The sequence below is a fragment of the Sphaerodactylus townsendi genome, linkage group LG07 (assembly GCF_021028975.2).
Source record: "Sphaerodactylus townsendi isolate TG3544 linkage group LG07, MPM_Stown_v2.3, whole genome shotgun sequence".
NCBI lineage: Eukaryota > Metazoa > Chordata > Lepidosauria > Squamata > Sphaerodactylidae > Sphaerodactylus > Sphaerodactylus townsendi.
The window spans coordinates 10878750-10906663 of NC_059431.1; the positions used below are offsets into that span (position 1 = coordinate 10878750).

The 27914-nt window shown below is 46.6% G+C and overlaps 2 protein-coding genes across 3 annotated transcripts in view; one reads left to right on the plus strand and one right to left on the minus strand.

The window, feature by feature from the left end:
- PIAS2 (protein inhibitor of activated STAT 2) overlaps nt 1-19591 on the minus strand; it is a 36889-nt gene extending 17298 nt beyond the window's left edge. The window contains exons 1-7 of one of the 2 annotated variants that reach the window (XM_048503294.1): nt 19420-19591; nt 8061-8535; nt 6124-6208; nt 4662-4721; nt 4466-4556; nt 1575-1709; nt 706-811 (exon numbers count right to left, since the gene is read on the minus strand). In XM_048503294.1, coding sequence (XP_048359251.1) covers nt 706-811; nt 1575-1709; nt 4466-4556; nt 4662-4721; nt 6124-6208; nt 8061-8535; nt 19420-19443 — 976 coding nt within the window. In that variant the 5' untranslated portion in view covers nt 19444-19591. Of the gene's footprint in view, nt 1-705; nt 812-1574; nt 1710-4465; nt 4557-4661; nt 4722-6123; nt 6209-8060; nt 8536-19419 lie in introns of those variants that run through there. The other variant, XM_048503293.1, reaches the window with a different exon arrangement.
- A 6674-nt stretch (nt 19592-26265) lies between these two features.
- KATNAL2 (katanin catalytic subunit A1 like 2) overlaps nt 26266-27914 on the plus strand; it is a 45122-nt gene continuing 43473 nt past the window's right edge. The window contains exon 1 of the mRNA XM_048504318.1: nt 26266-26418. Coding sequence (XP_048360275.1) covers nt 26368-26418 — 51 coding nt within the window. The 5' untranslated portion in view covers nt 26266-26367. The remainder of the gene's footprint in view (nt 26419-27914) is intronic.

Here is a 27914-nt window from a genome sequence, read left to right on the forward strand (position 1 = left end):
CTTTAGATCAAGTTTTTTGTTAAGATAATTTACCACTGGAGACAACTTGCCATATGGGACAACATAAATGATCTTTTTTCAAAGTTCTGTGTTTGACACTGCAGGCAATAATGGTTTGAGAAAAGCAGTGCTTACATACGATTCTCTAAGGCTAAAAGAGAATCAGCACAATTTTCCCTGGCGGAACCTGGATCCTTTCACTTCAGTTAGCTTTAAAAGGGGCTTGGACAGATTTATGGAGGAGAAGTCAATTTATGGCTTCCAATCTTGATCCTCTTTGATCTGAGATTGCAAATGCCTTAGCAGACCAGGTGCCCGGGAGCAACAGCCACAGAAGGCCATTGCTTTCACATCCTGCAAGTGAGCTCCCAAAGGCACCTGGTGGGCCACTGCGAGTAGCAGAGAGCTGGACTAGATGGACTCTGGTCTGATCCAGCTGGCTTGTTCTTATGTTCTTATGAATGCCAGCCGAACTTCGTTCTTTTACGTTGAACGGAGTATAGTCAAGTCTACGTAACACTTTAGAATTTTAATGTGGCCCTGGCTTTTTGAAAAGCATGCTCTCCTGACCACCGGCTGTATCGAGCTTTATCTCAAATTTAAGTTATATGGTACACCAAGAAGACACTGAGTTACTTTTGCTGGAGAATTCTAGAGCTAATGACAAATAGGATGCAAGAATAAAGGAAAAATCACTCTACTCACTTAATGCCCTTGAATGGTCAGGATTTCGAATCCCTTTCAGCTTCAGCCTCTGTAACAACATGGCCGAAGTGAGCTGGCGCACCAGATACACAGACATCGAGTAACTCTATTGAGGGAAACAGTAACAAAAAAAGGAATGTCATATACCAACTAATTGCACAGATCCCTCAGTGGTTCTTAAACTTTTTGCTGTCACATTTCCCTTGAGAATGATCTTATGACCCACATCTTCCATTAACCTGGCATAAACTTCAGGTAGGGTGAGCTGGCATTTTACAGCCCCTGGTGGCTGGGGACGGTGAAGTCCTGCTACCTTCAGAAGGATTTCCAGCAGAACAGGGAGGCAGAAAACGCCAACACCCACCCGCTCCCCAAGTGCTCATGCACATGAAAACTTATACCAAGAATAAAATTTGGCTGATCCTGAGAGTGCCACTGGACTCAATTTTTTTCCTGAAGCGGTTAAACACATTTGTGTAAGTACACCCAAAGAACTGCGGACCTAGCTGTTGATTCCCTTCACTTTAACTAATATAAACTCTTCTCTTCAGTGCAGTCCAGTGGTTAGAGTGTTAGACTAGAATCTGGGAGAGCCAGGGTCAAATCCCTTCTCTGCCTCAGAAGCTTATTGGGCAAATTTGGGCCAGTTGCTCTGTTAGCCTAGCATACCTCCCAGGGTTGTTTTGAAGATAGAACGGGAGGATGGGAGAACAATGTTATAAGCTGCTCTGGGTCTCCACAGGGGACATCCAAATATAAACACCCAATGGAAAGTGTGTTCCTTAAAGACACTATTTATGCTTACCTGAAACTGTGCTGAATTCTTTACAGGCAATTATCTCGCAGCATACAAAAAGCTTCCAACTTACCTTTCCAATTTCAGATGCCCAGGAAATGGAGATCTGATTTGGCACCGCAGAGGAGAGCCTAACTAGCGATGTGATATTCAGTGGTCGCCCAGGTCTCTTTTGCTCAATCCCATTTTTGGGTGGCGGAGCATAGCCCTGAAAAGCAGAAAATATTTTCCTTCTTCAGAAGCAGCTGGGTTATTTACAACACTCTAGAACAGGGGTAGGGAACCTGCGGCTCTCCAGATGTTCAGGAACTACAATTCCCATCAGCCTCTGTCAGCATGGCCAATTGGCCATGCTGGCAGGGGCTGATGGGAATTGTAGTTCCTGAACATCTGGAGAGCCGCAGGTTCCCTACCCCTGCTCTAGAAAGTTGGGGAAAGCACAGAGAGGTGATATCCCTGAGGGGGAGAGAAACGGCCGTCGGCCATTTTGGAGTTTGGGCAGGAAGAGTCCCTGAGGGGATCCCAATCTACCGCTAAAACACAGACTAAACCAAACGTAAGGACACTGACAGACTTGAAAGGAAAATTAATGTGAAGGACAAGAATAAAGGTAGTTAGAATAGGACAGAGTGACGAATATAGACAAATATAGACAAAAAACTAGGAATTAGGTACCAGCGACCAAGAATTCCGTGCACTCCCTGTCTAGGCAGGAAAAATACTGGCTAAGATGGATGCCAAGCCTGGACAGGAAGTGACAACATTCTTGTTCCTGCCTCCCTGAAATGGGGTGGAGAATCACCCACCAAGATGCCCCGAGCCTGCAAGAGAAAATTCCATTATGCCCCCAACCCTGCAGGCCTTCTGGCAGCTTTCAAAACATCTAGCTCCTGGAAAGCCTTCAAACAGGACTTTATGTCACTCTGAGGTTGTATCTTGTTGTTGGCATTTTGATAATTTATAATGCATTTTGTTAGTTTTAAATGTGTAAGCTGTCTTATTCTGGCAAAGTGAGAGACATTGCTTGAATTAAATATTCCTTTACACATATCAGGCTGGGGTGTGTAACCTGGGCTTCCCTGGTGGTCTCTCATCCAAGTACTAAGCAGGGCTGACAGCTTCATTTCTGAAATCTGACAAGATCCGGCTGCCCTGGACTAGCTAGACTAAGGCATCCTTCCTCTCCCCCCCCAAAAAAAATTGGTTTTCAAAGTTAAGGTATAATGGAAGGATAATACACCTTAACTTTAAAAAACTGATTTTAAGGACTACATTTGAGTCATGTTTGGCTCATTATACGGTCATTATGCAAAGCAAACAAAGGCAAACAACCTCTATTCTTCTCTTGCCTTAAATACATATGGGACCACCGTAAGTCAGCTGCGACTTGACGGCACTATCCAACATATTGGAAGCATAGGTGGGATGCTGGAATAACCAGAAGGGATAAGAATGGAAGGTAAAGATAGATGCTTTAAAGGAAAAGGTAGCACACAAATTTAGTAACAAATCAATAAGTTTCAGAATGGAGGGGATTCTTACAGATTCTTTATAGAAAAGCAGAGGTGAACTGCTGCATGGCATAATCCAAGTGTACTGAGCAACTGAGCAGGGAACTCCTCTGCATATCACTGTGAAATCTCCTATATGCCACTTCTTGCAACAGCCAAGTGTTTAGACCAGGGGTCTGCAACCTGCAGCTCTCCAGATGTTCATGGACTACAATTCCCATCAGCCCCTGCCAGCATGGCCTGGTCGTTGTGAATCCATGAATTCTGAAAGCCATAGGTTGCTGAACCCTAATTCATTACCAAAAATTTAATGGATTATCAATCCAACCTGTCAATATTGGTAACATAATTGCATCGTGATATACTCATGTGAGTAAGTCAATTTTTTCCAGCTAACATTTTAATGCTGAAAAGCTCCCCTCGACTTATATGCGGGTCGGTAAAAATTTTGTGTGTGTTTTTTTACTTTGTGACGCCAGCAGAGAGCAGTTTCTATGCTAAGCTGACACCAAAATTTCAGGGTACCCTCAGATGGCCTCCTACAGTGATACCAGCCAAGAAGTTTGGTAAGAGTTTGGTTCAGGGGTCCAAAGTTATGGACCCCCAAGTGAAGTTGCCCTCTTATTCCCCATTGTTTTTTCAATGGTAGCGATTAGTAGATGGGGCTGCCTTTTGAGGGGTCCCATAGCTTTGGGACCCTCTGAACAAACTTTCACCAAACCTGGCTGAATATCATCAAGGAGAGTCTCTTTATGATTTCAGCCAGGTTTGTTGAAGTTTGGGTCAGGATCCGAAGTTATGGGCCCCCAAAGGGGATGCCCCATCCCCATTGTTTTCAATAGGAGCTATTAGTAGATTTTCGAGCAAGGTAACATCCCTCTTAAAATCTAAGTTGGGTTACATTTTGGACATACAGATGATGATGAGGGAATCCAGTTTTGGAGGGATTTTTTAACTCTTGTGTTTTAAGCTTGGTTAGCTGGTTGAGCTAAGGTTTTGTACTTTTAAAGTTATTGTTGATACCATATTGTTCTTGTTGACCCTCTTTTCCACTTACAGAGCCAGTTTACTGTTTTTCTTTGAAATAAATATTCAAAACATTTGAACTCTATTGATGCCTTCAATTGATGCGGTACAGTGGCATCAATTTTTATTTTTGAAATTTACTGCATTTCCCACCCTCGACTTATACGCGAGTCAATACGTTTTCCCAGTTTTTTGTGGTAAAATTAGGTGCCTTGACTTATATGCGGGTCGACTTATACGCGAGTATATACGGTAAGCTATTTAGTTTCAGTTATGCCAACAGGCTCTCTTACATACAGGCTCTGATGATCTCTAGTTTTGAATTTTGACGTACTAATGGGCTCTTTGATGGTAAAAGGTGGAGAACGCTGCATTATGCCTTCAAGTTTAGCCCCGAGAGACTCTCCTCAAATATTTGAGAACTTACCGGCAATGGGAAAAGTTTCCCATTCACTTTTATGCACAAACTGCTGGGGTAATTATCCTCTTGAGGGCAGCTGGTCTCCGCCAGGCACAACCTGTTTGCAGAAGAGAATCTTGTTAAATGGCAACCTCCCAAGCCCAAGTTAAACTGTGTGCCAATTGTAAAAGGATGCATACAACATCTGTGTGTAAAAATTCACCTCAGCTGAACTTGCACGTGCAGGTAATCCCACATGGCCCCTCCTCTAAGCCAAGAAGTCCTATTCCACAACAAAAGCAACAGTCGGCTCTTACAGTTGGCTAGAAAAGTGTGTATGTCCCCCTACTGTATGGAACAGCACCTATATTTTAAAGATTATCTTCCTCCTGAAGTGTGTGGGTACCTGCAACCACTATTTAAAGCTGCGCATCCTTCTTATGGATCACTGCTTATACAGGATAAAAGGGGATATAACCATTTGCCACAGAAACCAAAAAGGTTTGGTGTATTGTCGAAGAATTTCACGACCTGATTCAACTGGTTGTTGTGGGTTTTCCAGGCTGTGTGGCCGTGGTTTGGTAGATCTTGCTCCTAATGTTTCGCCTGAATCTGTGGCTGGCATCTTCAGAGGTGTATCACAGTAACACACCCCTGAAGATGCCAGCCACAGATGCAGGTGAAAAGTTAGGAACAAGATCTACCAGACCACGGCCACACAGCCTGGAAAACCCACAACAACAACAACAAAGGTTTGAATTTATATTTCCCCTTTTCACCTGTAAGTAAACTCAAAGTGGCTTACAAACTCCTTTTTCCTTCCACTCCCCACAACAAACATCTTGTGAGGTAGGTGGGGCTGAGAGAGTTCTGAAAGAACTATGAATAGCTCAAGGTCACCCAGCAGGCTTCATGTGTAGGAGCGGGGAAACAAATCCAGATTAGTTCTCCAGATTAGTCCACCTGCTTTTAACACCTACAGCGTGCGGCCTCTATGTGAAATCATGTGATCAGCTTTCACAGCTGCAGAGAATCTGAAATGGGCAGGTGACAAAGTTGTTCTGAATAAACCAAGGAATGAACTAAACTCACCAGCTAGGACAGGGGTCTGCAACCTGCGGCTCTCCAGATGTTCATGGACTACAATTCCCATCAGCCCCTGCCAGCATGGCCAATTGGCCATGCTGGCAAGGGCTGATGGGAATTGTAGTCCATGAACATCTGGAGAGCCGCAGGTTGCAGATCCCTGAGCTAGGACAACATACTGCATTCTAAGGGCTGACACCCTCCAATGATATTTCCTTGCTCTGTCACATACAGTGAAAACTTAAAAGTGGCGGTAATCACACAGTTTATCACACATCTACAGGAGGACTGTTAGTTCTGAAGAAGCTGCTCCTCCTTGAGGTGGACGAGCAAAATATTTCCAGCTACAGCAAGCAGTCTTGCATCATACCTCCGGTACTAGTAGCTGTCTTGGAGCCTGCATGGTTTGTCTTTGAAATACATTTGGACATGGGGTTTAGAAGCAGCCCCACAGACAATGAATACTCATCATGTCTCAGCCCTCAAAGTGAATACAATGTCAACAGATAAACCAGTGTGGTTTCCCTAGTTTCACTTCGCTTCCATTGACCCAAGGACATTAGCCTAATTCTGCATCAATAAACTCATGAAAACATTACCTGGAAATGCAGATTTCTCTGACTTGTTGCGGTGTTAAAGCAAAGATGAAGAACTTCTCTTGAAACCTCTGAATGCTGCTCTGTACTAAAGAGAGGCACACAAAAGTAATCTTCATTGTGATCAACTGCTGAAATAGTCCAGAATCCAATTGAGAGAGAGACAAGAGAGTATGTTTGATAAACATCGGTATGATTTTAAAGTGAATGGCTACTGAGCTTATGGTCATAAATGAATCACCTGTGAGAAATTATGGTCATAAATGAATCACCTGTGATCAGGTGGCTTTGAAGTGCTCCGAGGGTTTCTGCTGTTGTTTTAAGAAACCAACGCTTAACATTTTCTCAACACTACGGTGATTCTTCAGTGCCTGAATGCAGAAAAGCTCTTCCTTTCACACATAATGCAAGTGTTGTGTCTACCGTTCCTAGTGAGACTATGGCAGACTTCATACATTATAAGAGGCTGACAGTCATTCTGGACTCAAGATGTTAAGAAAGGATTCACTTATATCGAAATTGTACGTGATAATATGAGCCCTTTGGGGGTAGGGCGGTTTATCAAATCTAATGAATAAATAAATGAATGAATGAATGAATGAATGAATGAATGAATGAATGAATGAATAAATAAATAAATAAATATAGCCCATGCACAGGCAACACTGCAATGAAAATGCTGGGGGGAAGAATTAGGACTAATAAAAGGAAACACTTCTTCACGCAACGTGTGATTGGTGTTTGGAATATGCTGCCACAGGAGGTGGTGATGGCCACTAACCTGGATAGCTTTAAAAGGGGCTTGGACAGATTTATGGAGGAGAAGTCGATTTATGGCTACCAATCTTGATCCTCTTTGATCTGAGATTGCAAATGCCTTAACAGACCAGGTGATCGGGAGCAACAGCCACAGAAGGCCATTGCTTTCACATCCTGCACGTGAGCTCCCAAAGGCATCTGGTGGGCCACTGCGAGTAGCAGAGAGCTGGACTAGATGGACTCTGGTCTGATCCAGCTGGCTAGTTCTTATGTTCTTAACACACCAGCATCATCGTTGTCAAGTATGGCTCCTGCCCTCCCTGGCACCACACCTGTCAGGGCCCAAGGCCACACCTGGGCAGGGGGGAAACAGCCTTTCCTATACCTAACTGTCTTACATAAATACACCTTTTGTTCTTAATCACTGTGCTTGGAAACACAGTAATCAGGCGACCTCACCAGGGGCCTCCAGAATAAGAAGGAAGGAGGCTCCTGGCAGAAGACTACCACTTGGCCTTGAGACATTCAGAACTCCATAACAAAGCTTTTCACACCTTGTTGTTCTATTAATTTGTGGGAAGATGGGCGGGGGTGTTCGAATGGGACACCAAAAGGAATAGATACGTTTGCAAGAAGCCTGGATCCTCAGATCTGGCTCCTTGCCACTTGAGTCTCTGCTGACAACCCAATAAAGACTTCTGATTTTACAGCCAGAGTCCAAATTGTTGACCGCTGTACCAGGACCTAACGATCGCCTACATTGTGGACATGGGGTAAAGGTAAAGGTGGTCTCCCTGCGCAAGCACCCAATCGATACTGACCCATGGGATGACATCACATCATGATGCTTACCAGGCAGACATTGTTTGTGAGGTGGTTTGCCGTTGTCTTCCCCAGACATCTGCACTCTACCCCCAGCAAGTTGGGTACTCATTCTACCAACCTCAGAAGGATGGAAGGCTAAATCAACCTTAAGGCGGCTATCTGAAACCAACTTCTGCTATGAGCAAACTCGGGTTGTGAGCAGGGCTTCAACTGCAGTGCTACAGCTTATCACTTGGTGCCACGGGGCTAGTCACCTCTAACATTTCCCTGTGGAAATCTTCAACCCCCAAAAGGGTCTTCCGACTGTCTTGGTCTGATCCACTGAATTAAGGGCAGACGTTGTTGCAAACGCTTACCTAAGCTGGTCGGTTTGATGAGGACGTCGAGGACGTCGTAAAACGGGAGGCTCTTCAGCTGGACGTCGGGATGCACCGGGGGGATCGGCGGGGACGGCTGCTGCATCTCAAAGCGGGGCTTTGTCTCCTGGAGCAGCACCGAACCGAGTGGCGAGGAAGGCGACTGAGGAGTGACGGAGGTGGAGGGGATTGGCTGCGACTGGAACCCGCCCAGGTCAGGCTCCACGGGAGATGAGCTGCTGTCCAAGTTGAAGACGGAAGGCTTGATGGCCGACAAGTCAGAAAGGCCTTCTATGGTCCGTGGGTAGCGCCGCCTGTAGAGCTCGCGGATCTTTATCTGAACCGCTGGGCTGCATCCGCTCTTCAGCAAGTGCAGTGCCCTCATCAGGAGGTCATGCTTGCGCCCGCTTTTGTTCCGTCCAGCGAAGCCCAACAGCACTTGTAGCTCAGAGACTCGGAAGCTGGATACCATGTTCTGACAGGGAAGACAGAGGAAAGGTATTAATGTGTGGAGGAAGGGGAGCAAAGCACATGGAAGTTTCAAAATTAAAAAGGGGTGGAAGGTAAACACACGTAGAGCCATGGAAGAGATCCCAAGGACCATCAAGGCCAACCCCTTGCCATGCAGGAAGACACAATCGAAGCATGCCTGACAAGACGGCACTCTGCTGAAAAACATCTAAAGAAGGAGACTCCACCACACTCTGAGGCAGTGGATTCCACAGCCCTGCCATCAGGAAATTCTTTCTAATGTTTAGGTGGAATCTCTTTTCCTGTACCTTGAATCGGTTACTCCGTGTCCTGGTCTTCCCTGCTTGTTGTCCCAGTCTCCTGGTCCTAGTCTCTGGAGCAGCAGAAAACCTTGCTCCCTCTTCAACATGACATCCCTTCAAATATTTAAACAGGACTATCATGTCACCTCTTAACCTTCTCTTCTGCAGACTAAACACACCCAGCTCCCTAGGTCTCTCCTCTTGGGGAATGGATTCTAGACTTTTACCATGCTGGTCACCTCTGGACGTCTTCCAGCCTGTCAATATCCTTCTTGAATTGCGGTGTCCAGAATTCCAGGTGAGGTCTGACCAATGCAGAGTAGAGTGGTACTATTATATCCCCCGATCTAGACATGAAGCCGCCTTTGACTGAACTTAGCCAGTCATGTTACCTACTCAGACTCTCCAGAATCTCAGGCGGAGGTCTTTCACATAACCTACTGCCTTGTTCTCCTAACTGGAGATGCTGGGGATTGAACCAGGGACCTTCTGCATGCCAACAGATGCTCTACAACGGAGTCATGTCCAGCGTTCATGTCTGCCTGCATCTCACCAATTTATACTTAATCCAAGAGTTGAAGCGTTCAGCTAACTAAAATGATATGAACACCCCCACCCCACCCACCCACTCACCCTATAACTGTGATGTGACTAGACAGGTTTAAGTCCAGTCGCACCTTAAAGACCAACAAGGTTTTCAGAGTACAAACGCTGGAGCGACGAAGCTCCGTTCATCAGATATGACTATTAACATACGAGTCTAAATGAGACTGAAGCAGGTATTTACAACTCCAAGAACCGCTTCTCGGAGAGTTCTGTATACGTGCCGTTCAAATGCAACACAAAACACCTGACAAACATGTCAGAAATTCCAAACCTGAGATGAAGAAGAAGAAGAGGAAGAGTTTGGATTTATATCCCCCCTTTCTCTCCTGCAGGAGACTCAAAGGGGCTGACAATCTCCTTGCCCTTCCCCCCTCACAACAAACACCCTGTGAGGTAGGTGGGGCTGCGAGAGCTCTGAAAAGCTGTGACTAGCCCAAGGTCACCCAGCTGGTGTGTGTGGGAGTGTACAGGCTAATCTGAATTCCCCAGATAAGCCTCCACAGCCCAGGTGGCAGAGCGGAGAATCAAACCCGGTTTCTCCAGATTAGATACACGAGCTCTTAACCTCCTACGCCACTGCTGCTCCTTAAATGACCTTCCCTTTGAGTAGGATCGAACATTGGAGTGGTAGAATTATGTGAGATGTGGTCTCCATCTAAATTGCATTCCCCCCCCCCCACCTTTTGGGAATCTAAGCCCCACATTTATCAGCATTCAGAGAAAGTTTCACATGAAGGAGTCAACACAAACTCTGAAAGCCACGCACGCCACCTTGTGGACAGTTCCTGTTGTGTGCCAAGTCAAAACAGCAATTAAATATGCATTAAAAGCCATTCTTGGTGAATGTCCACAAAAAGCAGGTCTCCTTTTACCTAGTGAATCCCTGAAATCTGATTCTGGCTCAGTTTCTTTCTGGAAAACCTGTATATCTCCTTAGCCTAGGCAGATTTACTGACACACACAACCACACATACATATATATTCAGCTGGATTTCCCATTTGTTCCTACCAGCAACAAGGAAAATGGAAAGGCAGAAACTAACATAAAGTGTCCTCTGGTCTTCTTCTGCAGTTGAAATTTCAGCTTTTTCTGATTAACTACCCAGTCCAGCCAACTGTCAATGAACAGGTGAAACGTCTCAAGTAAAGCAAGCTCTTTGCATATGCTCTGTTTGCATCGTCTCTGTTCTTCCTACTATACCTTCTCCCACAGAAAGAAAGAACCTCAAAGTTCAATTAATCTGCAGCCACTTCTTTCTTTGTATTAAAGGAGGTGGTAGCAATCTTAGGGGACCAGGGAAAAAAATGACAAAATTGGAAGGTTTGGGTTTTGAAAAACTGATGGGTGACCCCAAGAATAATGTAGTAAAAATGGACGTAATTTTGGAAAAATTGGGGGAGGGAATTTTTAAAAAAAACCGATTAGTGGAGAAGACTCTGTAGGGGCCACTGAACAGAATGTAGTTGAAACTGCTGTGATAGCCCAAGGGATTCCAGAGATACAGATGGTTTTACCCACAGCTATGATTTTAATATCAGGACTTCTTTCCTACAGTAGAACCACACTGCTTTCACTTCTTCCAAAGCGCATTTTTATCTTTTGGTGGGACAAAGAATAGCAAATGTTATAATTGTTTATGCTTTTCAACACAGTGGTGAAAATGCATAGGAGGTTTTTGTCAGGTTTTTGACAGGGCCTCTGCCCAGTCATGTGGAACGACAGTTTCAAAGGAGGAAAAATAATCTGGGCATCTTTAATGGCCTCTAGAGGAGACCAAATGTTGAGGAAAAGGAGGCAGTGGCGTAGTGTCCACGGGACAGGGGGGTACAATGCCCCGGGCGGAGCCACAGAGGAGGCGTGGCGGGGGCATTCTGCGCTCACCTCGGGCAGCGTTTTCCCTTGCTCCGCCCCTGAAAGGAGGGGGAAAAATTTGGCCTGCTCAAGCTCTTCACAGTTTATAATCCCTTGGAAAGGAAGAGTATTTCCCAACATGTTAAATGGATACTCCAACTCCAACTGGCCATGCTGGCAGGGGCTGATGGGACTTGTAGTCCATGAACATCGGGAGTGCCATAGGTTCGCCACCACGGGGCTAGAAGGAACAAGCAGTGCTAGTCCTCAGTGAGGGGTGGAGAAAGCAGAAAAGTAGTGGGCAGAGGAGGAGGCAGGCCGTTTCTTTTCTTTGCCTGACTCCCATCCCAGGGAAGATGGCTGGCTAGAGGTAGCAAAACCGAGAAAATCCTTCCCTGCTTGTTGTCCCAGCCTCCTGGTCCTGGTCTCTGGAGCAGCAGAAAACAATTTTGCTCTCTCGTCTGCTTATCATTTCTGCAAGCCATTTGTTTTGCATTGCATCAACACATTTTTTAAATTTAGAAGATACTGAAGTTCTGCAATTAAATTTAGAAGATACTGAAGTTCTGCAATTCTCTAATCCAGCCGCTGCTCCCATAATGTGCGGGCTCCTGACAACTATCAATTGTAAGGACATCAGCAAACCAAATCAAGGAGGGAGAAGATGCATTCATCTTCCTCTTCCGTTCATGACATTTCACAAAATCATAAAGACAACTGCAAATCAGCCTAAGCGGAAAGAGGCCATGTATTAAAACACACAAAACATTTCTGGAAATTTTGAAGTCACATTTTCTTGCAAAAAGGTAATTGGGAAAACTCATATGCAATGCTTTCCTAATGAACACAAACATACTAGCTGCTTTAATATAAAACACATCATTTATACCTTAGCATCTGATAATGTACTATTTGGCATATGTATAGAATTTAGAAACAGAAATACCTCAAGTTTCTACAAGCAAAGCTTGTAGTACTTAACACACAACTGCACTCTGCGGCATCCTATATAGTATACTACAAATTCTGCAATAAAAATAAAAAGCAGTCATGTATACGGAATGGTTTCTGTGCAGTCACAATAGCTCTACCAGCTGATATCAAGCCGATATTATTTGATATCAAGCTAAATGCTGAATTCTTTGATTATACATTTCCAAACACAATATGGCTTATTAACCGTTTCCAAAATTACTGACATTCAAACTCAACCTTGAAAATATTGTGTCTGCAGCTCCGGGATGTAGGAAAATTATCGGACACTGTAGATTATCTTCCATTTAAACAAAACTCATACCTCGTATTTGGAGTGACAAAAATCTATAATAGCCTTACATTTTGCCTGAGTATTTCCCCCCTTCCAGGCATTCTCAGCTCTACTTTAGACCATGGCTACTTTGGTACGTTCAGCCCCTAGCATAGGCTGACCAGACGTCCCGCTTTTGGCAGGACAGTCCCGCCTTAAAACAATTGGTCCTGCGTCCCGTGGGTTTTTTGAAGTGTCCCGATTTTTGGAAGGCTGCCGCTTGCACTGCTGCTTATTCTAGAGTCAAAGGAGCAGTCGCGGCAGCCTTACCTATGCATCGCGACGACCCGCAGGAGCACGAGCATTCTGGAATCCGTTTCCAGCTCTAGTGACAGTGAGGCGGGAAACTGGAAATTGTAAGAAGGCAATCTTTAGAAGACTCCTGCGACTCTTGGCAGCCCAGCGCATGTCTTGATCACGCCGCCTACCTGCCCATCCCGGTTTACAAAGGTGACCATCTGGTCACCTTACCCTAGCAAAACTGTGCAAGACAAGTTGTGTTGTCAAAGGCTATCACAGCTGGAGCCAACCAGCTGTTGTGGGTTTTTTAGACTGCATGGCAGTGGTCTGGTAAGCTTGTGCTCCTAACCACACAATCACTATATGCTGTGGTGAGGAGTAGTAGTTTGGATTTATATCCCCCCTTTCTCTCCTGTAAGAAGGCTCAAAGGGACTTACAATCTCCTTTCCCTCCCCCCCCCCCACAACCCTGTGAGGTGGGTGTGGCTGAGCGGGCTCCAAAGAAGACTAGTTCAAGGTAACCCAGCTGGCATGTGTTGCAGTGCACAAGGCAATCTGGTTCACCAGATAAGCCTCCACAGCTCAAGTGGCAGAGCGGGGAATCAAACCTGGTTCTCCAGATTATAATGCACCTTGCTTTTCACCCCTACACCACGCTGGCTCTCTGGAGCAGGGGTCTGCAACCTGCGGCTGATGAAAATTTTAGTCCTTGAACATCTGGAGAGCCGCAGGTTGCAGACTCCTGCTCTAGAGAAACACATCTCACCATAACATGCCTCTGAAGATGCCAGCCACAGATGTGGGCAAAATGTTTGGAACAAAAACTACCAGACCATGGCCACCCAACCTGGAAAACCCACAACAAGAAGTTGTGTTGTTACAAAATGAGATAACAGAACCCACAAGCAGCTGCAGATTAAAAAGATTTTAAAAAATGAAGAAGCTAGTCTATATTCCATTCGAACATTTATGAAAAGTTTCCCTGCATCAATAGTGTTGCCCTAGGTTTTGAAAGCAAGACAATAACTTCCAAATTAGTTCAGAATTTTTAAAAGCACCCCCAAGAAAGATGGTGGAAGATCCCACCGAGGTGCAGCCAACTTAAGGCGACTCCATAAGGTTCTCCAGACAACAGATGAACAGAGAGGTTTGCCCATCCCCTGGACTTCCCTGATAGTCTCCCACCATAGTACTAACCAGGGCTGACCTTGCTCAGCGCCCTGGCCCGCCAGGCTCCCAGAGAAACAGGCTCCAGCTAATGGCAGGCACAGAAGAAAGAGGGGGAGAGAGAAGTCTTACTGGAGCCCAGAGAAGCAGAGTCCAAGCAGGTCTGGTAGGAGGGATTCAAGGGCCCAGGTGAGGTCATGTTAGGCAATCCAGTCTGAGTCAGAGTTCTGAGTAATCAGTCTGGAAGCGGGTACAGTAGGCTTTCGACAAGGTTGCTCCTGCCGCTTCCACTTCCTGAAGCAGTCTCTTCTAAGCCTGTGCTGTGGCTCAGTCTTGATCCTGAGCTGACTCACAGTATTCTCTGCACTGCCTTCCGGCTTCCAAGCGTGCACTGCACCTTTTAGACTGCAGCTCCTGCCAGGTGCGAATCCTCCGCTGCCTTACAGGCTTAGGTGAGCTGGGAGGACTGCTAGGATGGCCCTCAGTGGCCGGAGGTGCTTCTGCAACCACTCTGGCTTCCAACTCTTGACTTGGGCCAGCTCTGTCTGCATCCTGTGAGGCTTCTGGCTGCACTTGAGGTTCAGTTGACTGGGGTTCCAGCACAGTGGAGTTGCCCTGCCAGTGCTTCTCATCAGAGGACTTCTGGCTGGCTGATTCCGAGCCCATGACACTTAGCTTCCAGGAGCCGACAAGTCCAGGCTAGCCTGGGCCATCCAAAGACAGCATAATTGCATTTTCATAGAGTAGTAAAATATAAGCCATCAAATGGATGTAAGATTTATACTGAAACGCTGAACTGGGGCCATCTTACAGCACCTGCAGGATTGATCTCAATTCCGCAGGTCCTGCAAGATAAGAGTTGTTCCGCCAGGTCTGCAAGGAGTTTTCCACGTTTGCTGATCTGCTTTCTTTCTTCCCTTCCCTATTGTCTGATTGTTATTGGTTGTTACTAATGTGCTTAGGTAAAGGGGGAATCATAGAGTTAGAAGAGACCACAAGGGCCATCAAGTCAATGCAGGAACACACTATCAAAGCACTCCCGATATATGTTCATCCGGCCTCTGTTTAAAAACCGTTCCTTCCTTCATGGGTTGTATTTTAAGGTGTTATTTTAATGGGTTATTGTATCCTAAGGCGGCAGGTTTTTATTATTATAATTGTGTAATATATTATTATTATTGTGTTGATGTATTTTTATTGGAATTTGACAATGTTGATGTTAGTCAACAGAGGAGGCCACGAATCCAGGAAATAAAGCTGATTTACTTCATTTACATTCCCCTTTTCTTCCGATGCGGAGAATTCGCTCACTGACCCGATGGCGTTCTCCCCCACTCAGATTTCATCCCTCACAACTCGCCACTTCCGTAAAGGTGAAGTTCGCCTGAGTCAGAAGTGAAGCCTAATCACCAAGGAGTCACCCTCTATAGCCCTCCAGCCGGCAGAGTAGGAATTTGAACTGGGTCTCCCAACTCCCAGTCCAACAGACACACACACAGATAAACCTACATGCAGTTCAGTCAGAAAGTCTGGATAACAAGGGATCCTACAGCAGTAGGATTTTGTCAGGCCTGGCTCCCGCCTTGCCCCGCATCGGTTGGTCGGAACCAAGGTCACATCTGGGCATGGTGTTATCTGTATATATTAACTGTCCTAATGTATTTTCTGTCCTAATCACTGCACTTAGTAACATAGTGAATCAGGCTAACTCGCCCCAGGCCTTATCCCGCCCCAGAGCGAAGTCTATCACATGTCCTTGAGATACTTGAATCCCATAACAAAGCTGCTCTCACCTCGTTATTCTGTTAAACTGTCCTGTTGTTCTGTTAAACTGTGAGGAGGTGGGAGGGGGAGGACAAGCGGGGAAAAGGGTTTGAGATAAAGGCGGCTGTGGAAACCAGGCCCTTCAGATCTGGCTTTCTGCGGCAATGGTAGCTGACACAGTTCAACAAAAGCTACTGAATTCTTCCAGAGTCTCGATTATTGACCGTCGCACAAGAACTTTACAGAGTTCCAGTTAGATCTAGCCTGCATTCGGCAGCAAAAACATGTTGTCATCCCACACTCCCAAGCTGGTATACCAACTAAGGGAAGTCCTAGATCAGTGGTGGTGAACCTATGGCACAGGTGCCAGAGGTGGCACTCAGAGCCCTCTCTGTGGGCACGCGCACACATAATTCGTCATGTGGAGGGAAATCGTGTGTCCCCCCCACACACCCCTAGGCTGGCCTGGGCTGCTGGACTTGATGTGCGTGCACCTCAGTGAGCAGGGAGGACTCGGCTGGCGGGCCTGGTGCCTGTGCTACAGGTGGCTGCTGCCGGGGGGGGGGTGGGGGGGGAAGATGCTAGAGAGGCGCAGAGCGGCGCATGTGGGACTTGCTGGAGGCTATAGCAGGCTGGCCCCTGCTCGAGGGGGTTATTCAGGTTAAATTACTGCATTGGCACTTTGCAATAAATAAGTGGGTTTTGGGGTTGCAATTTGGGTACTTGGTCTCGAAAAGGTTTGCCATCGCTGTCCTAGATAGACACGCTGACCTGTCACTTTTTGTGTGTGTGTAATACCACTTCGGGCTCACTCTGACACTTTTAATTTGTATGAGACACCCAATATGTAACTCGTTATGAAATGCCGAAGAAAAATCTGAGAAGTATCCATGAATGTGCGACGTTGGTAAATTTAATGCATCCGTTGCCCACACTCACCTCAAAGAGGTAAATGAGTTGTCGCTTTTTGACTTATGGCGATTCGGTAGGTTTTTCAAGGAAAGAGATGTTCAGAGGTAGTCTGCTACAGCCTTCTTCTGCACGGCAACTGTGGGCTTCTTTGGCGGTCTCCCAGCCAATCAGTAACCAGAGCTGACCACCTTGGCTTCTGAGATCTGATGAGATTGGGCTAGCCTGGACTATCCAGGTCAGGGCTGGTAAATGAGTTGACAAGCTCAACACATTTGACTTTAAAAAAAAATTCCACGCAAGCAGAGAAACAAGAACAGTTGGGATTTATAACCCTCTTTTCTCAATCATCAGAGGACTCAAAGCAACTTACAAACTCCTTCCCTTCCTCTCCGCTCAACAGACACCTTGGGAGGTAGGTGGGGCTGAGAAAGCTCTGAGAGAACTATGATTGGCCCAAGGTCACTCAAGCTTCATGCATAAAAGTAGGGGAAGCAGAGCCCTACGGGGGTTGGGCAGTATAAAAATCCCAAAAATAAATAAAAATAAATAAAGACGGGACACCACATTAGAATTTGTAGCTCACAAGAAGAGTAGGGAATCAAATATTAGAGTCCATCACTCTTAACCGCTATGCCACACTGGCTCCCAAGGAGAATTGAGTAGATTTAAGAGAGAAATGGGAAAGAAACTCGCAATACATGTGCCAACATAAGGGACGTCACAGAAAGTTTAATATTTCTTCAGACTACTATCTTCTCACATAGAAGCCTGGCAGCCGTTCTAATCCGGTATAATCAGGTACACACTAAAAGAAATGAACTACAGAAAAGTATCAGCTCTTCCATTTGCTCATTTCCAATAACCTGGTGTAAAAAAATCAACTGAAAGTGAAATACTCTCACCATAGCCAACACAACATAGCTGATCGAAACCAATTCAGAATTTTGACTCAGACAGTTAAATTCAAATCCAGTAGCTCCTTAAAAGACAAAAAAGATTTTCGGGGAATAACCCTTTCCCATGAGGACTTGTTTCACAGAGAAACTCAAATGTCTTCTCACAATTAAGGAAAAGATGGATGTCAGCCAATGAGCAAGCTGAAACTTCCCAGTGACTATGCTCCATTGCTTAATTACATACGTTAACATATTTGCAGGCAAACATCCAAGGTAAAGAACCACCACACACGCAAGAATAGAACACTTTCATTTTACATCACTGTTTTGCTTCACACACCCTCAAGCTGTTTCTCTCACGCTCACCAGAAAAGAGGTTCGCACCAATACAAGCCATTTGGATAACTACATGGCAATTTTTGTCAATACAAAAATCATAGCTTGCCTACTAAACTGGTCCATTTCTGCATAAGAAATAAGTCTAAATAAGTCATAAACAACACTATGAAGTCAAACAGCAAAATGCACAATACCTCAAGACTGATATGTGCATTAAATGGAGTCACACGCAAAAGGAGTTCTTCACCCTTCAGCTCTCAATTTCAGCATCTGGCAAAGAATTCAATAAATCCACAGATTTGGGGAAAACATCATTTCAGGATCCCCAAATATCTCACAATCTAAATCCGATGCAAGACCTGCCCGCCTGTTTTTTGAGCAAAAAAACAGAATTACAAAGGACAGGCTACAAACTGCACACAGCATTGGGAATAAAACAGGAGACTTAAAGGGGGGAAAGACGTACAGCATGTTGCAAAGTGAGTACAATGTAATTCGAAGAACGCTTCAGGGTTGCCAAAGATCCAAAGGCAACTCGGCAAAAGAGGGGGGGGAGGAGGAAGGAAGGAAGGAATGAATGGAAACGTCGCAGCCTGACCTTCAGATACAGGAGGAAAAAACAGCTAGATTCAAATCTGGTGGCGCCTTAGAGACCAACAGGGAATGAGCTTCCCAGAGTCTAAAGCTCCCTTGAAGGATGAACAGAAGGAAGGAAGCTCAGGAAGGCCATCTTTTCACATGCAAAAGAAGAGCATTCAATGCAGGGGGTAGGAGATGCAGAGAGGGAAAAGGTAAGGAATTTGGTGACGGGCTTCGAAGGGGCACCAAGCTGGAGGGTATGCTAAACCTGGGGAGAAAAAACTGGACCCCCTGTCAGCCAGGCGAAGGGCAGAAGGGGACAGGGGGAGGAAAAGGGAGAGACCAAGGCAGAAGGGAAGAGGATGCCGGATGCAAGTTGGGGGACAGAAATGGGAATTTATTGAGGGGAGGGGAATTAACTGCAGGAGGGGGTATCTGTGTTGGTCTGCAAGTACACCAGGTGAGACTGCAACCCAGCACCTTTTGAGACCCACCAGGTTTCAGGGATGTCACCTTTGGGGACAGCAGACCAAATCTTTGAAGCAGGTATATTAGGACAAGATGACCCTGGAAAGGGGGATAAGAGTTAAATGGGGGGAGGACGAGGAGGAAGGAAAACGAGGCAAAGCATCCAAGGCTTTAAAGAGTAGGCGGGGGTGGCAGAGCTTTTGGGGGGTAGAATCATAGAGACGGTTCATAGGCTAGAGAGGCCGACTTTTATGTATCAAAACTAGGAGAGGTGGGGAGCGGGGATGAAGGGGCAGAGGTGGACGGGGGGAGGGGGGAGACCATCAGGCGGGAAAGAGGGAGGGGGGGGAGGCGGTCCCTGGAGGGAAGGAGGAGGGAAGATGGGAGCCGCCGCGGGGGGAGGAGGTCCGGAGGGCGGCCTGCCGTGGAGAGTCGTGCCCCGCGCCCGTCCCCTCACCCTCAGCTCCTCAAAGTCCGCCATTTTCTCCCGCCCGACGCCTCCGCCGCCGCTGCCACCATCCTGCACCCGCCGAGCGCCCCGCCTCCTTCGCCCGCGTCACTGGGAGGGGCGGGGCCTGGGAGGGCCCACGCCCTCCAACGCCCGGCAGTCTGCACCCGCCAAGCGCCCCGCTTCCTTCGCTCGCGTCACCGGGCGGGGCTTGCGCGGGACCACGCCCCTTCGCCCCCCTGCAGCCTGCACCCGCCGAGCGCCCCGCCCCCTTCGCCTGTGTCAATGCACGGGGGCGGGGCCTGCGCGGTCGCCCCATCAGCGGCCGTTGGCGGCAGCCGTTGAAAGCACCGCGTGCCTGGAGCCGCTTCCCGCCGGCGCTTTCTCTCAGGCGGACCGGGACGGGAAAGCCCGGGTCGGGCGGGAAGCCGTTGGTTGGGCCGAATGTCACTCAGAGAAGCGGATCAGTTCCCAAAAGGCTCCTTTGCTTTTTAACCGTTTCTCTCTCAGACATGCGCCGGTTGTGCGAGCAGTTTGCCGCGAAGCGCCTTTCCCCCCTCACACGTTTCCCGCCTATTTCCCAATACAGTCGGTTCGCTTGAGGGGGGTTCCTCCCTTTTCCCTCTGCAACGTTTCATCCCTAGCCTTTCTCAAGGGAGACCCGAAACGGTCCACACGTCCTAATGGCTCTTTGTGGTTGCCAACCTCCAGGGGAGACAAAACCACTCGGAAAACTCGAGTCGCACCACCTGCCAGCTGCTAATTATACTGAAGTTTCGCAAAAAAGGCACCTGAATAGAATTGTCTCATCAATCACCTTTATGTGTCTTTTGCTCCTCGATCCTTTTCTTATACTAAATCCTTATATATATATGTGTGTGTGTGTGTGTGTGTGTGTGTGTGTATATATATATGTGTGTGTGTGTGTGTGTGTATGTATATGTATATGTGTATGTATGTATGTATATGTATATGTATATGTATGTACCTGTGTATGTGTATGTGTATGTGTATATGTGTGTATATATATATGTATATGTATGTATGTGTATATATATATATGTATGTATATATATGTATATATGTGTATATGTATGTATGTATGTATATGTATATGTATATGTATATGTATGTATGTACGTATGTATATGTATATGTGTATATGTATATGTGTATATATATATATGTATATATATGTATGTATGTGTATGTGTATATATGTGTATATATGTGTGTATGTATATATATGTGTGTATGTGTATGTATGTATGTATGTATGTATGTATGTATGTATGTATGTATGTATGGGTTTGCTTTCAATTTCTTCCAGGAGTGCCATGTTGTGACTTAACTTTGGACCCCCTGAACCAAAATGCACCAAACTTGGGCGGGGGGGGGGGGGTATCATCAGGACAGTCTCCTGATGATACCCTGAAATTCTGATGCCAATGCCACTAAAATGCGCCCCCTTCAGGCCGAAACGTGAAAAAAACACCAAAAAACCCCCACAAGAGCATGCCCTGCAAAATTCCTGAGCCCTGGGCAGCTGCCCACTTTGCCCAATGGACATTACGCCACTGGGTATAATGCCACAGAGCCCACTCTCCAAAGCAGCTGAACTGATCTCCGATGCCGGGAGGTCAAGTGCAATTCCTTGAGATCTCCAGCCACCACCTGGAGATTGGCAATCTTACTTTAAGAGCGTGCGATGGTAGTTTTCCCCCGACTAGCCAACTTTACTCACAAGGATGCACGTAACGCCGGCCCTTTTCATTTCTTAGCCCACCCACACAAAAGTTACATCTTCATTCTTCACGCAAATGAATGCAGAACTGCAACACATCGTAATTGGGCCACATTTTGAAGCTGTTCTCACTCTAATTAGAAGCTTGTTCTTGGTAAACAAAAGCAGATTTTCAGTTCCATTAGAATGATCAAGGCCGGGGGGGGGGGGGGGTTCCGTTTCAGAGACACTTATTTAATTTATTTCATTTATGTCCCACCTTACAGTCTCCTGGGGACCCAAAGTGACTTACATGATTTGTTTCTTTTTGTTTATAGCCTCCTTAACAACGCTGAGAAGCTTGCCGAGTCCCCACTGATGGGGGATGGAGGTGCAGGGTTGAAGGATCCAGATTGGTAAACCCCTAGAGCAGTGATGGCGAACCTATGACACGGGTGCCAGAGGTGGCACTCGGAGCCCTCTCTGTGGGCACGCGCACACAGAGTTCGTCATGTGGGGTGCAGAAAATCACCCCCCACACACACACACATATCAAGGCCGACCTGGGCTACTGAGCACGACATGCGCGCACTGCGGTGAGGGGGTTGCAGAGGAGGCAGAGATGCTAGAGAGGCACAGAGCGGTGCGCACGGGACTTGCTGGAGGCTAGAGTAGGCTGGCCCCTGTTCGAGCAGGTGGGGCAGGGGAAGAGGGAGCCAACCGTTTTTTCTAAACTAAAACCTCAGTATTCAGGTTAAATTGCCATGTGGGCACTTTGCGATAAATAAGTGGGGTTTGGGTTGCAATTTGGGCACTCGGTCTCGAAAAGGTTCACCATCACTGCCCTAGAGCAGTGTTTCCCAACCTTTTTGACATCACGGTACCCTTGACCTCACTTTTCATATCTCATGGTACCCCTGCCATCCCCCCCTTCCCTTCCTTGCCACCCCCCCTTCCCCTCCCAGGGTGAAGGGAAACACCGGTGTGTGTGTGTGTGTGCGGGAATTGGCTGCTGACCTTGCGGCAGGCCCTGCCTCCTGCGCCAGCTCCATGTCCTTGCTGGCGCCGGCGGGAGACACAACACAAAAGTGAGGGGGGCCGGTAGCGTTGCCGCAGTACCCCTGGGACATGCTCACGGCACCCCAGGGTACCACGGAACCCTGGTTGGGAATCGTTTTCTAGAGATTTGGGGATGGAGTCTATAATCTGGAGATGAGTTATATTCTAGGGGGTCCCCAGATGCCACCTGGCGGCTGGCATCCCTACTTGTGACCACAGAAATTACACTGAGGAAGACTCACAGGAATTGCTGTCTACTTTCAGATTCAGTCTTTGTTATAAATACAGTATGTGTCCAAATCCATAAACACCACAAGGTATCTGAAATATAGACCCCAAAGACCCCGCTAAAAATCCTGTGAAATACAATGAAAATCCAAAGCAAAGATCTTGTGCCATATGATGAAAGTCCGTGAAGCTGACCAGAACCCAGATGTGGAACATAAATTCTGTATGTCTGTGCTTCCAAAGCATACAGTAGTTTGTATGAATGGTAATGATTTGAAACCGCCAGGGACTGCAGTCTGCTCCTAAAACTCTGCAAAATAACCAGATGGGCCAGTTACCTAGCAAGCTTCTGTTTCCATGGCTAAATGTGAAGCTGAACTTGATTCTCCCATATGCTAGTCTCACATTCTGACCACTATACCACACTGGCTCTCCCACTGGGAGTAAGCCCAACAAAACTCGCGGAGACTCGCTTCCAATGAAACACGCACAGGACCAGATGGCACCGAACAAATATTGAAACTGACTATCTCGCGTTTAGTTGGGGCTATACTTTCCTTCCGTAGCCCTAAACATAGCCAAGGAAAAATATAGTCATGGAAACAAGAGACTCAGGAAATCACTCATTCCAAAGCAGCATTAAATATTGTTATTTTTAAAATCTCTCCTTTCCTCTAAGCTTAAAGTGTCTACTTGTAGTCTCCCCCATACAGAGGTGGGATCCAGCAGGTTCTCACAGGTTACCGAGAGTAGGTACCTAATTATTTGTGTGTGCCGAGAGGCGGTTACCAATTGGTGATTTTGCCACATGATTTTTGCCTTAGTTACGCCCCTCCTCTCAGCAGTAGCGCGCAGAACTTGAAGCTGTCTAGCAGGAGGTGCACCGGCGTGCGTGGCATGCTCGGCGCTTCGTGTGCACTCGCTTCCCACCTGCGACCGGCATAGCAGCTGGGCGTTCTTGCCACAATAACCGGCTCAGGAATGCTCCCTCGGGCCTGGAACTTCCAACCGATGCCATTGGCCAATCATTACACCACAGTTTGAATCCCACCACCATGGAAACCTGTTACTAAAATTTTTGGATCCCACCACTGCCCCCATCCCACCAATACGTCTCTCAACAAGAGATTCCACCTAAATATCAGGAAGAACTTGATAGTGGAATATGCTGCCTCAGAGGGTGGTGCAGTCTCCCTCTCTGGAGGTTTTTAAACAAAGGCTGGATGGCCATCTGTCGGGAGTGCTTTGATTGTGTGTTCCTGCATGGCAGGGGGTTGGATGGGATGGCCCTGGTGGTCTCTTCCAACTATAATATGATTCTATGACAGTGATGGCGAACCTTTTCGAGACCGAGTGCCCAAACGGCAACCCCAAACCCAGTTATTTATCGCAAAGTGCCAACATGGCAATTTAACCTGACTACTGAGGTTTTAGTTTAGAAAAAAGGTTGGCTCAGAGTCATGCGTTACTCGGGAGTAAGCTTGGTGGTAGTCGGTGGTTTTGCTTTGAAGCAACCGTGCAACTCTTCCAATGGGTGAATCATGACCCTAGGAGGGTTTACTCAAAAGCAAGCCCCATTGCCAGCAACCGAGCTTACTCCCAGGTTAAGGATCATGCTTTAGTTCTTCGCATGAAAGTCAGTGGGGTTTAACAGCACTTAACAGGGTGACCTACACTGCTTCCCCAAAACTAGGTCTTCGGTTTAATGCTAATAATCAAACCCAGCGGCCCAGGCCAGCCTTGATGTGTATGTGGGAGTGGGGGCGACTCTGTTTGCACGTGCCCACCGAGAGGGCTCTGAGTGCCACCTCTGGCACCCGTGCCATAGGTTCGCCACCACTGCTCTAGGGGAACTTGGGTCTACATACTAGAGATCAGTAGTAATGCTGGGACAATTTAAGGCCCCACTGGAACTTAACTACCTAAGATTCACACCTTCTCCCCTTTTTCAAATCACACTTTGCCTTTATGTACTTTACATACTGAAAACTCAATCCAGACAACCTTCAGGAATATCTTAGGACACCTTAAAAAAATATGTTAAACATACCTCAAGTGACTTGGGCTTTCGTTTCCTTCTCCATCGCCTTTTAAACCTCTTAAATGCCCTTTTTTGAGGCTCCAGTGTTATTTTCAACTTTTATTTTTTCCTCCAGTGTCCGGAAGAAACAGGAATAGCAAACGCCTGGGAATGTTCTCCGGAAACATTCTTCCTTTGGGATAGACCCATTGGAGCAGTGGACAAACCAGGCAGAAGGGCCCCATCTAAGATGTAAAGGGAGGGCTTCCTTCTAAATAGGCTCTGAGCCCTGTTAAAAACTAAGCCTGTGTTGCAAACACCTGCAAGATATTCATTATTCCATGGCTTACCCCCTAGAGGTTTAATCAGCTTCCATTAGGCAAGGATCAGATGCAATCAAACAAGGATCTGGGAGACCCAGTTTCAAAACCCACTCTGCCAGATGGCCTCAACCCTCTCAGCCTAACCTACCTCAAAGGGTTGTTGTGAGAATTTAATTGGAGGAGAGGAGAACAATGTACTTTGGGTACATTGGAGTAAAGCAGGGAATGGAGTCAATAAATATTACAAATGATTTCGCTCCACTTTTTGTGGATATTCCTAGTTCAAGAATTCTGCCCACAGTAAAATAGAAACTTTATGATGAACCATTTTACAAATTAATGGAAGAATCTTTAATGAACACTCTTAGGGTGCAATTGTAAGGATGTCTAATGTTACCAGTGGGTAACATTAAAACAACATGACTTACTTCTAAGTCATGTTGTTTTAATGTTACTCACTGGCAGGGCAACAAGAAGTGATTTTAGCGATGAGCGGGCAGCAGTGAGCGAATGCAGAGACAGGGTGCCTACAAGGCAGAGGTCCTTTATTGTAATTTCAAACCCCTTCCAGGCAAGGACTGCTCTGGGCAGAGCAAAACTCAGACCTTTTATACAGGTAGATCAAAGGGAGGGGAAAGGGGGAGGGTACCCAAAATACAATACAGAAACTTAACTTCCAATAGAAACACTCCAAAACGTAGTCCAAGGTCTTCAGAGTTTTTTGATTGGCTCTTTCAAACTCCTTCCTTGGGTGTCTGAGATGATGTTGCAAGAGGGAGTGGGGGGAATAGTTCTCCGCCCGAAGCTAAAGTCCAGAATGAACAAAAGAAACCAAGGCTGGGCTTTCAGTCTTCAGGGGTATTCCTTTGTGCCTTGTTCCTGGTTCCTTTGTCATGTTCTGCTGATAAATTCAATGTTATTGTGGTCTGTGATGGGATTATGTCTTCAGGAAGGCTGCAGAAGGGTGTTGGTCAATTTGCACATTTCCTAAGCTTCCAGGGTCTGTTGCAGCGAGAATAAAGAGTCAGCCATTGGGTTGCCAGGTCTGGATTGGGCAATATACCTGCATGTTTTGCAGAGTGGAGTCTAGGGAGGTATAATGGGGTATCATGGCATATAGTCCACCCTACAAATCAGCCATTTTCTCCAGGGAAATGAATCTCTGTCGTGTGATCAAGTGTAATAGCAGGAGATCTCCAGGTACTGTCTGGAGGTTGGCAACTCTAGCCAAGATATTTTCCCTTTTGAAGGAGACCGGGGAAATAAATCCCGCCCCCCCCCTCCGATCTGTGCCCTGATTGGCTAGACTCGCTACTTCTTTCGGCACCTAAACTGTTCCCGCCCTTCATTTATCCGGCCCGGGATTGGTCAGTCTCTCCCCCTTGCTTCATTGGCTAGTCCTTCATCCCGCCTTCCCACTCGGCGGCGTCTTCTAATGGCTAGGTTTTGCCGGCTGGGGGACGTTGATTGGTCCGCTTTGTACATCGGCGAATGTGGCCGTGAGTCCGGCGCTGCTCCGGTGAGGCTGAGGCGGCTTCTTCAGCGAAGCGAGAGGCCTGGAAAGCAGACCGAGGCCGGCCTCTCGCTTAAGCCTCTCCGCACCCATGGAGCTAACCTATCAGTCGCTCAAAACGACTTATCAGGCCAAGGAGGCGGTGAGTGATAAGGAAGCCGGGTTTTGTTTCCACCGTCACCATGGTAACTAGAGGCCTGGGCTTTAATGTGCATGCGATACAGGTTGGCCCGTTTCCCCACCCGTCCACGCATGCGTAGTTAGCTCTGCGACTTTTGCAGCAGCGGTTGTCTCCACGTGGTTTGCAATATTTGAAAAAAATACGTTGAAACAGAAAAGATTGCGGTCTAGTTTTTTGTTACAAGTTTATGCTGTTTATTTTATTGATAATCGTTGCTTAATTTCTGTTTCGAGTCAAACATATATAATTATGGGCGCAGCATCTGTGGGGGTGTTGGTTTTAGAAAAACAAATGGCTGGCCAGAGAACGGTGTGCTTTCTTTTCTTCCCTCGCCGCTTTCGTTTCCACTTGTAGCGACCTGGATTGGCTTTTTTTAATTAAACTATTTACTTATTTATGTCATTTGTCGCTGGGGCTCAAGGCGGATTATGCAGAGCGAGTCAATAGAGTCAACAGGATGAGACAGTCAGTAAACCGTGAAATAGGATTTGGTGTGCAGAACCAACCAGAAGTCTAAAAACAGAATGGAAGCAAAGCACTACAATGACACAGTAAATGATGCAAAATCACCCAATGGGAGCCAACTTGCTCAAACTATACAGCAGTACAGACCACAATCCTGAATAATTTATCCAAGTAATTTTTAAGGCTTTGTAACCAAGCAGCTTGACTACTTGTGTGGAAAAGCTTTCTTGAATAGGCTGTTGTGGGTTTTCCAGGCTGTGTGGTCATGGGCTGGTAGTTTTTGCTCCTAATGTTTTGCCCACATTGATACCTGGCATCTTCAGAGGCAAGTCATGGTGTTTCACACTCTGTGTCACGGAGAGAAACAACTTACCATGATGTACTTCTGAAGATGCCAGCCCTAGTTGTGAGCAAAACGTTAAGAGCAAAAACTACCAGATCACAACCTGGAAAACCCACAACAGCCAGTTCATGCCAGGCATGAAAGCCTTTGACAATACACTCTCTTGAATAATTAAGTATTGCAGAGTTTGTGGGAGGCTATGTAGCTGCAGTGGAAAAGCTAGATTCTAGTCCAGCAGCACCTTAAGAGACCAGTAAGATTTCGGGGGGAGTGTCTTTTGGGACTCTTAAGAGCTTATATTCCGGAAATCTTGTTCATCTCAAGTGCTGCTGGACTGGGAGAGAGCTGTCATGATAGGAATGCTACTCAGATCCAGCTTGATTTTCACTGATTGGACCGTTATCATCAAATTACTTCCTCTCCGATACACTGGAGATGAGCGGTTTCAAATCTTTGTAAATTGGCACGAAAATATTGATTCCCATTCCACAGGCTACCCTGCCAGAATTAATTCTTTTTGGACAGATGGCGGACTGGTGCCCCTCACCCTGGCAGAGTGGGCAAACACGTTGCTGTGGGCCCTGGCCACTTCCACAACCTCTTTATCCCATCCTACCCCCATTTGGTTTGGGCTACCTGGAACTGCGCT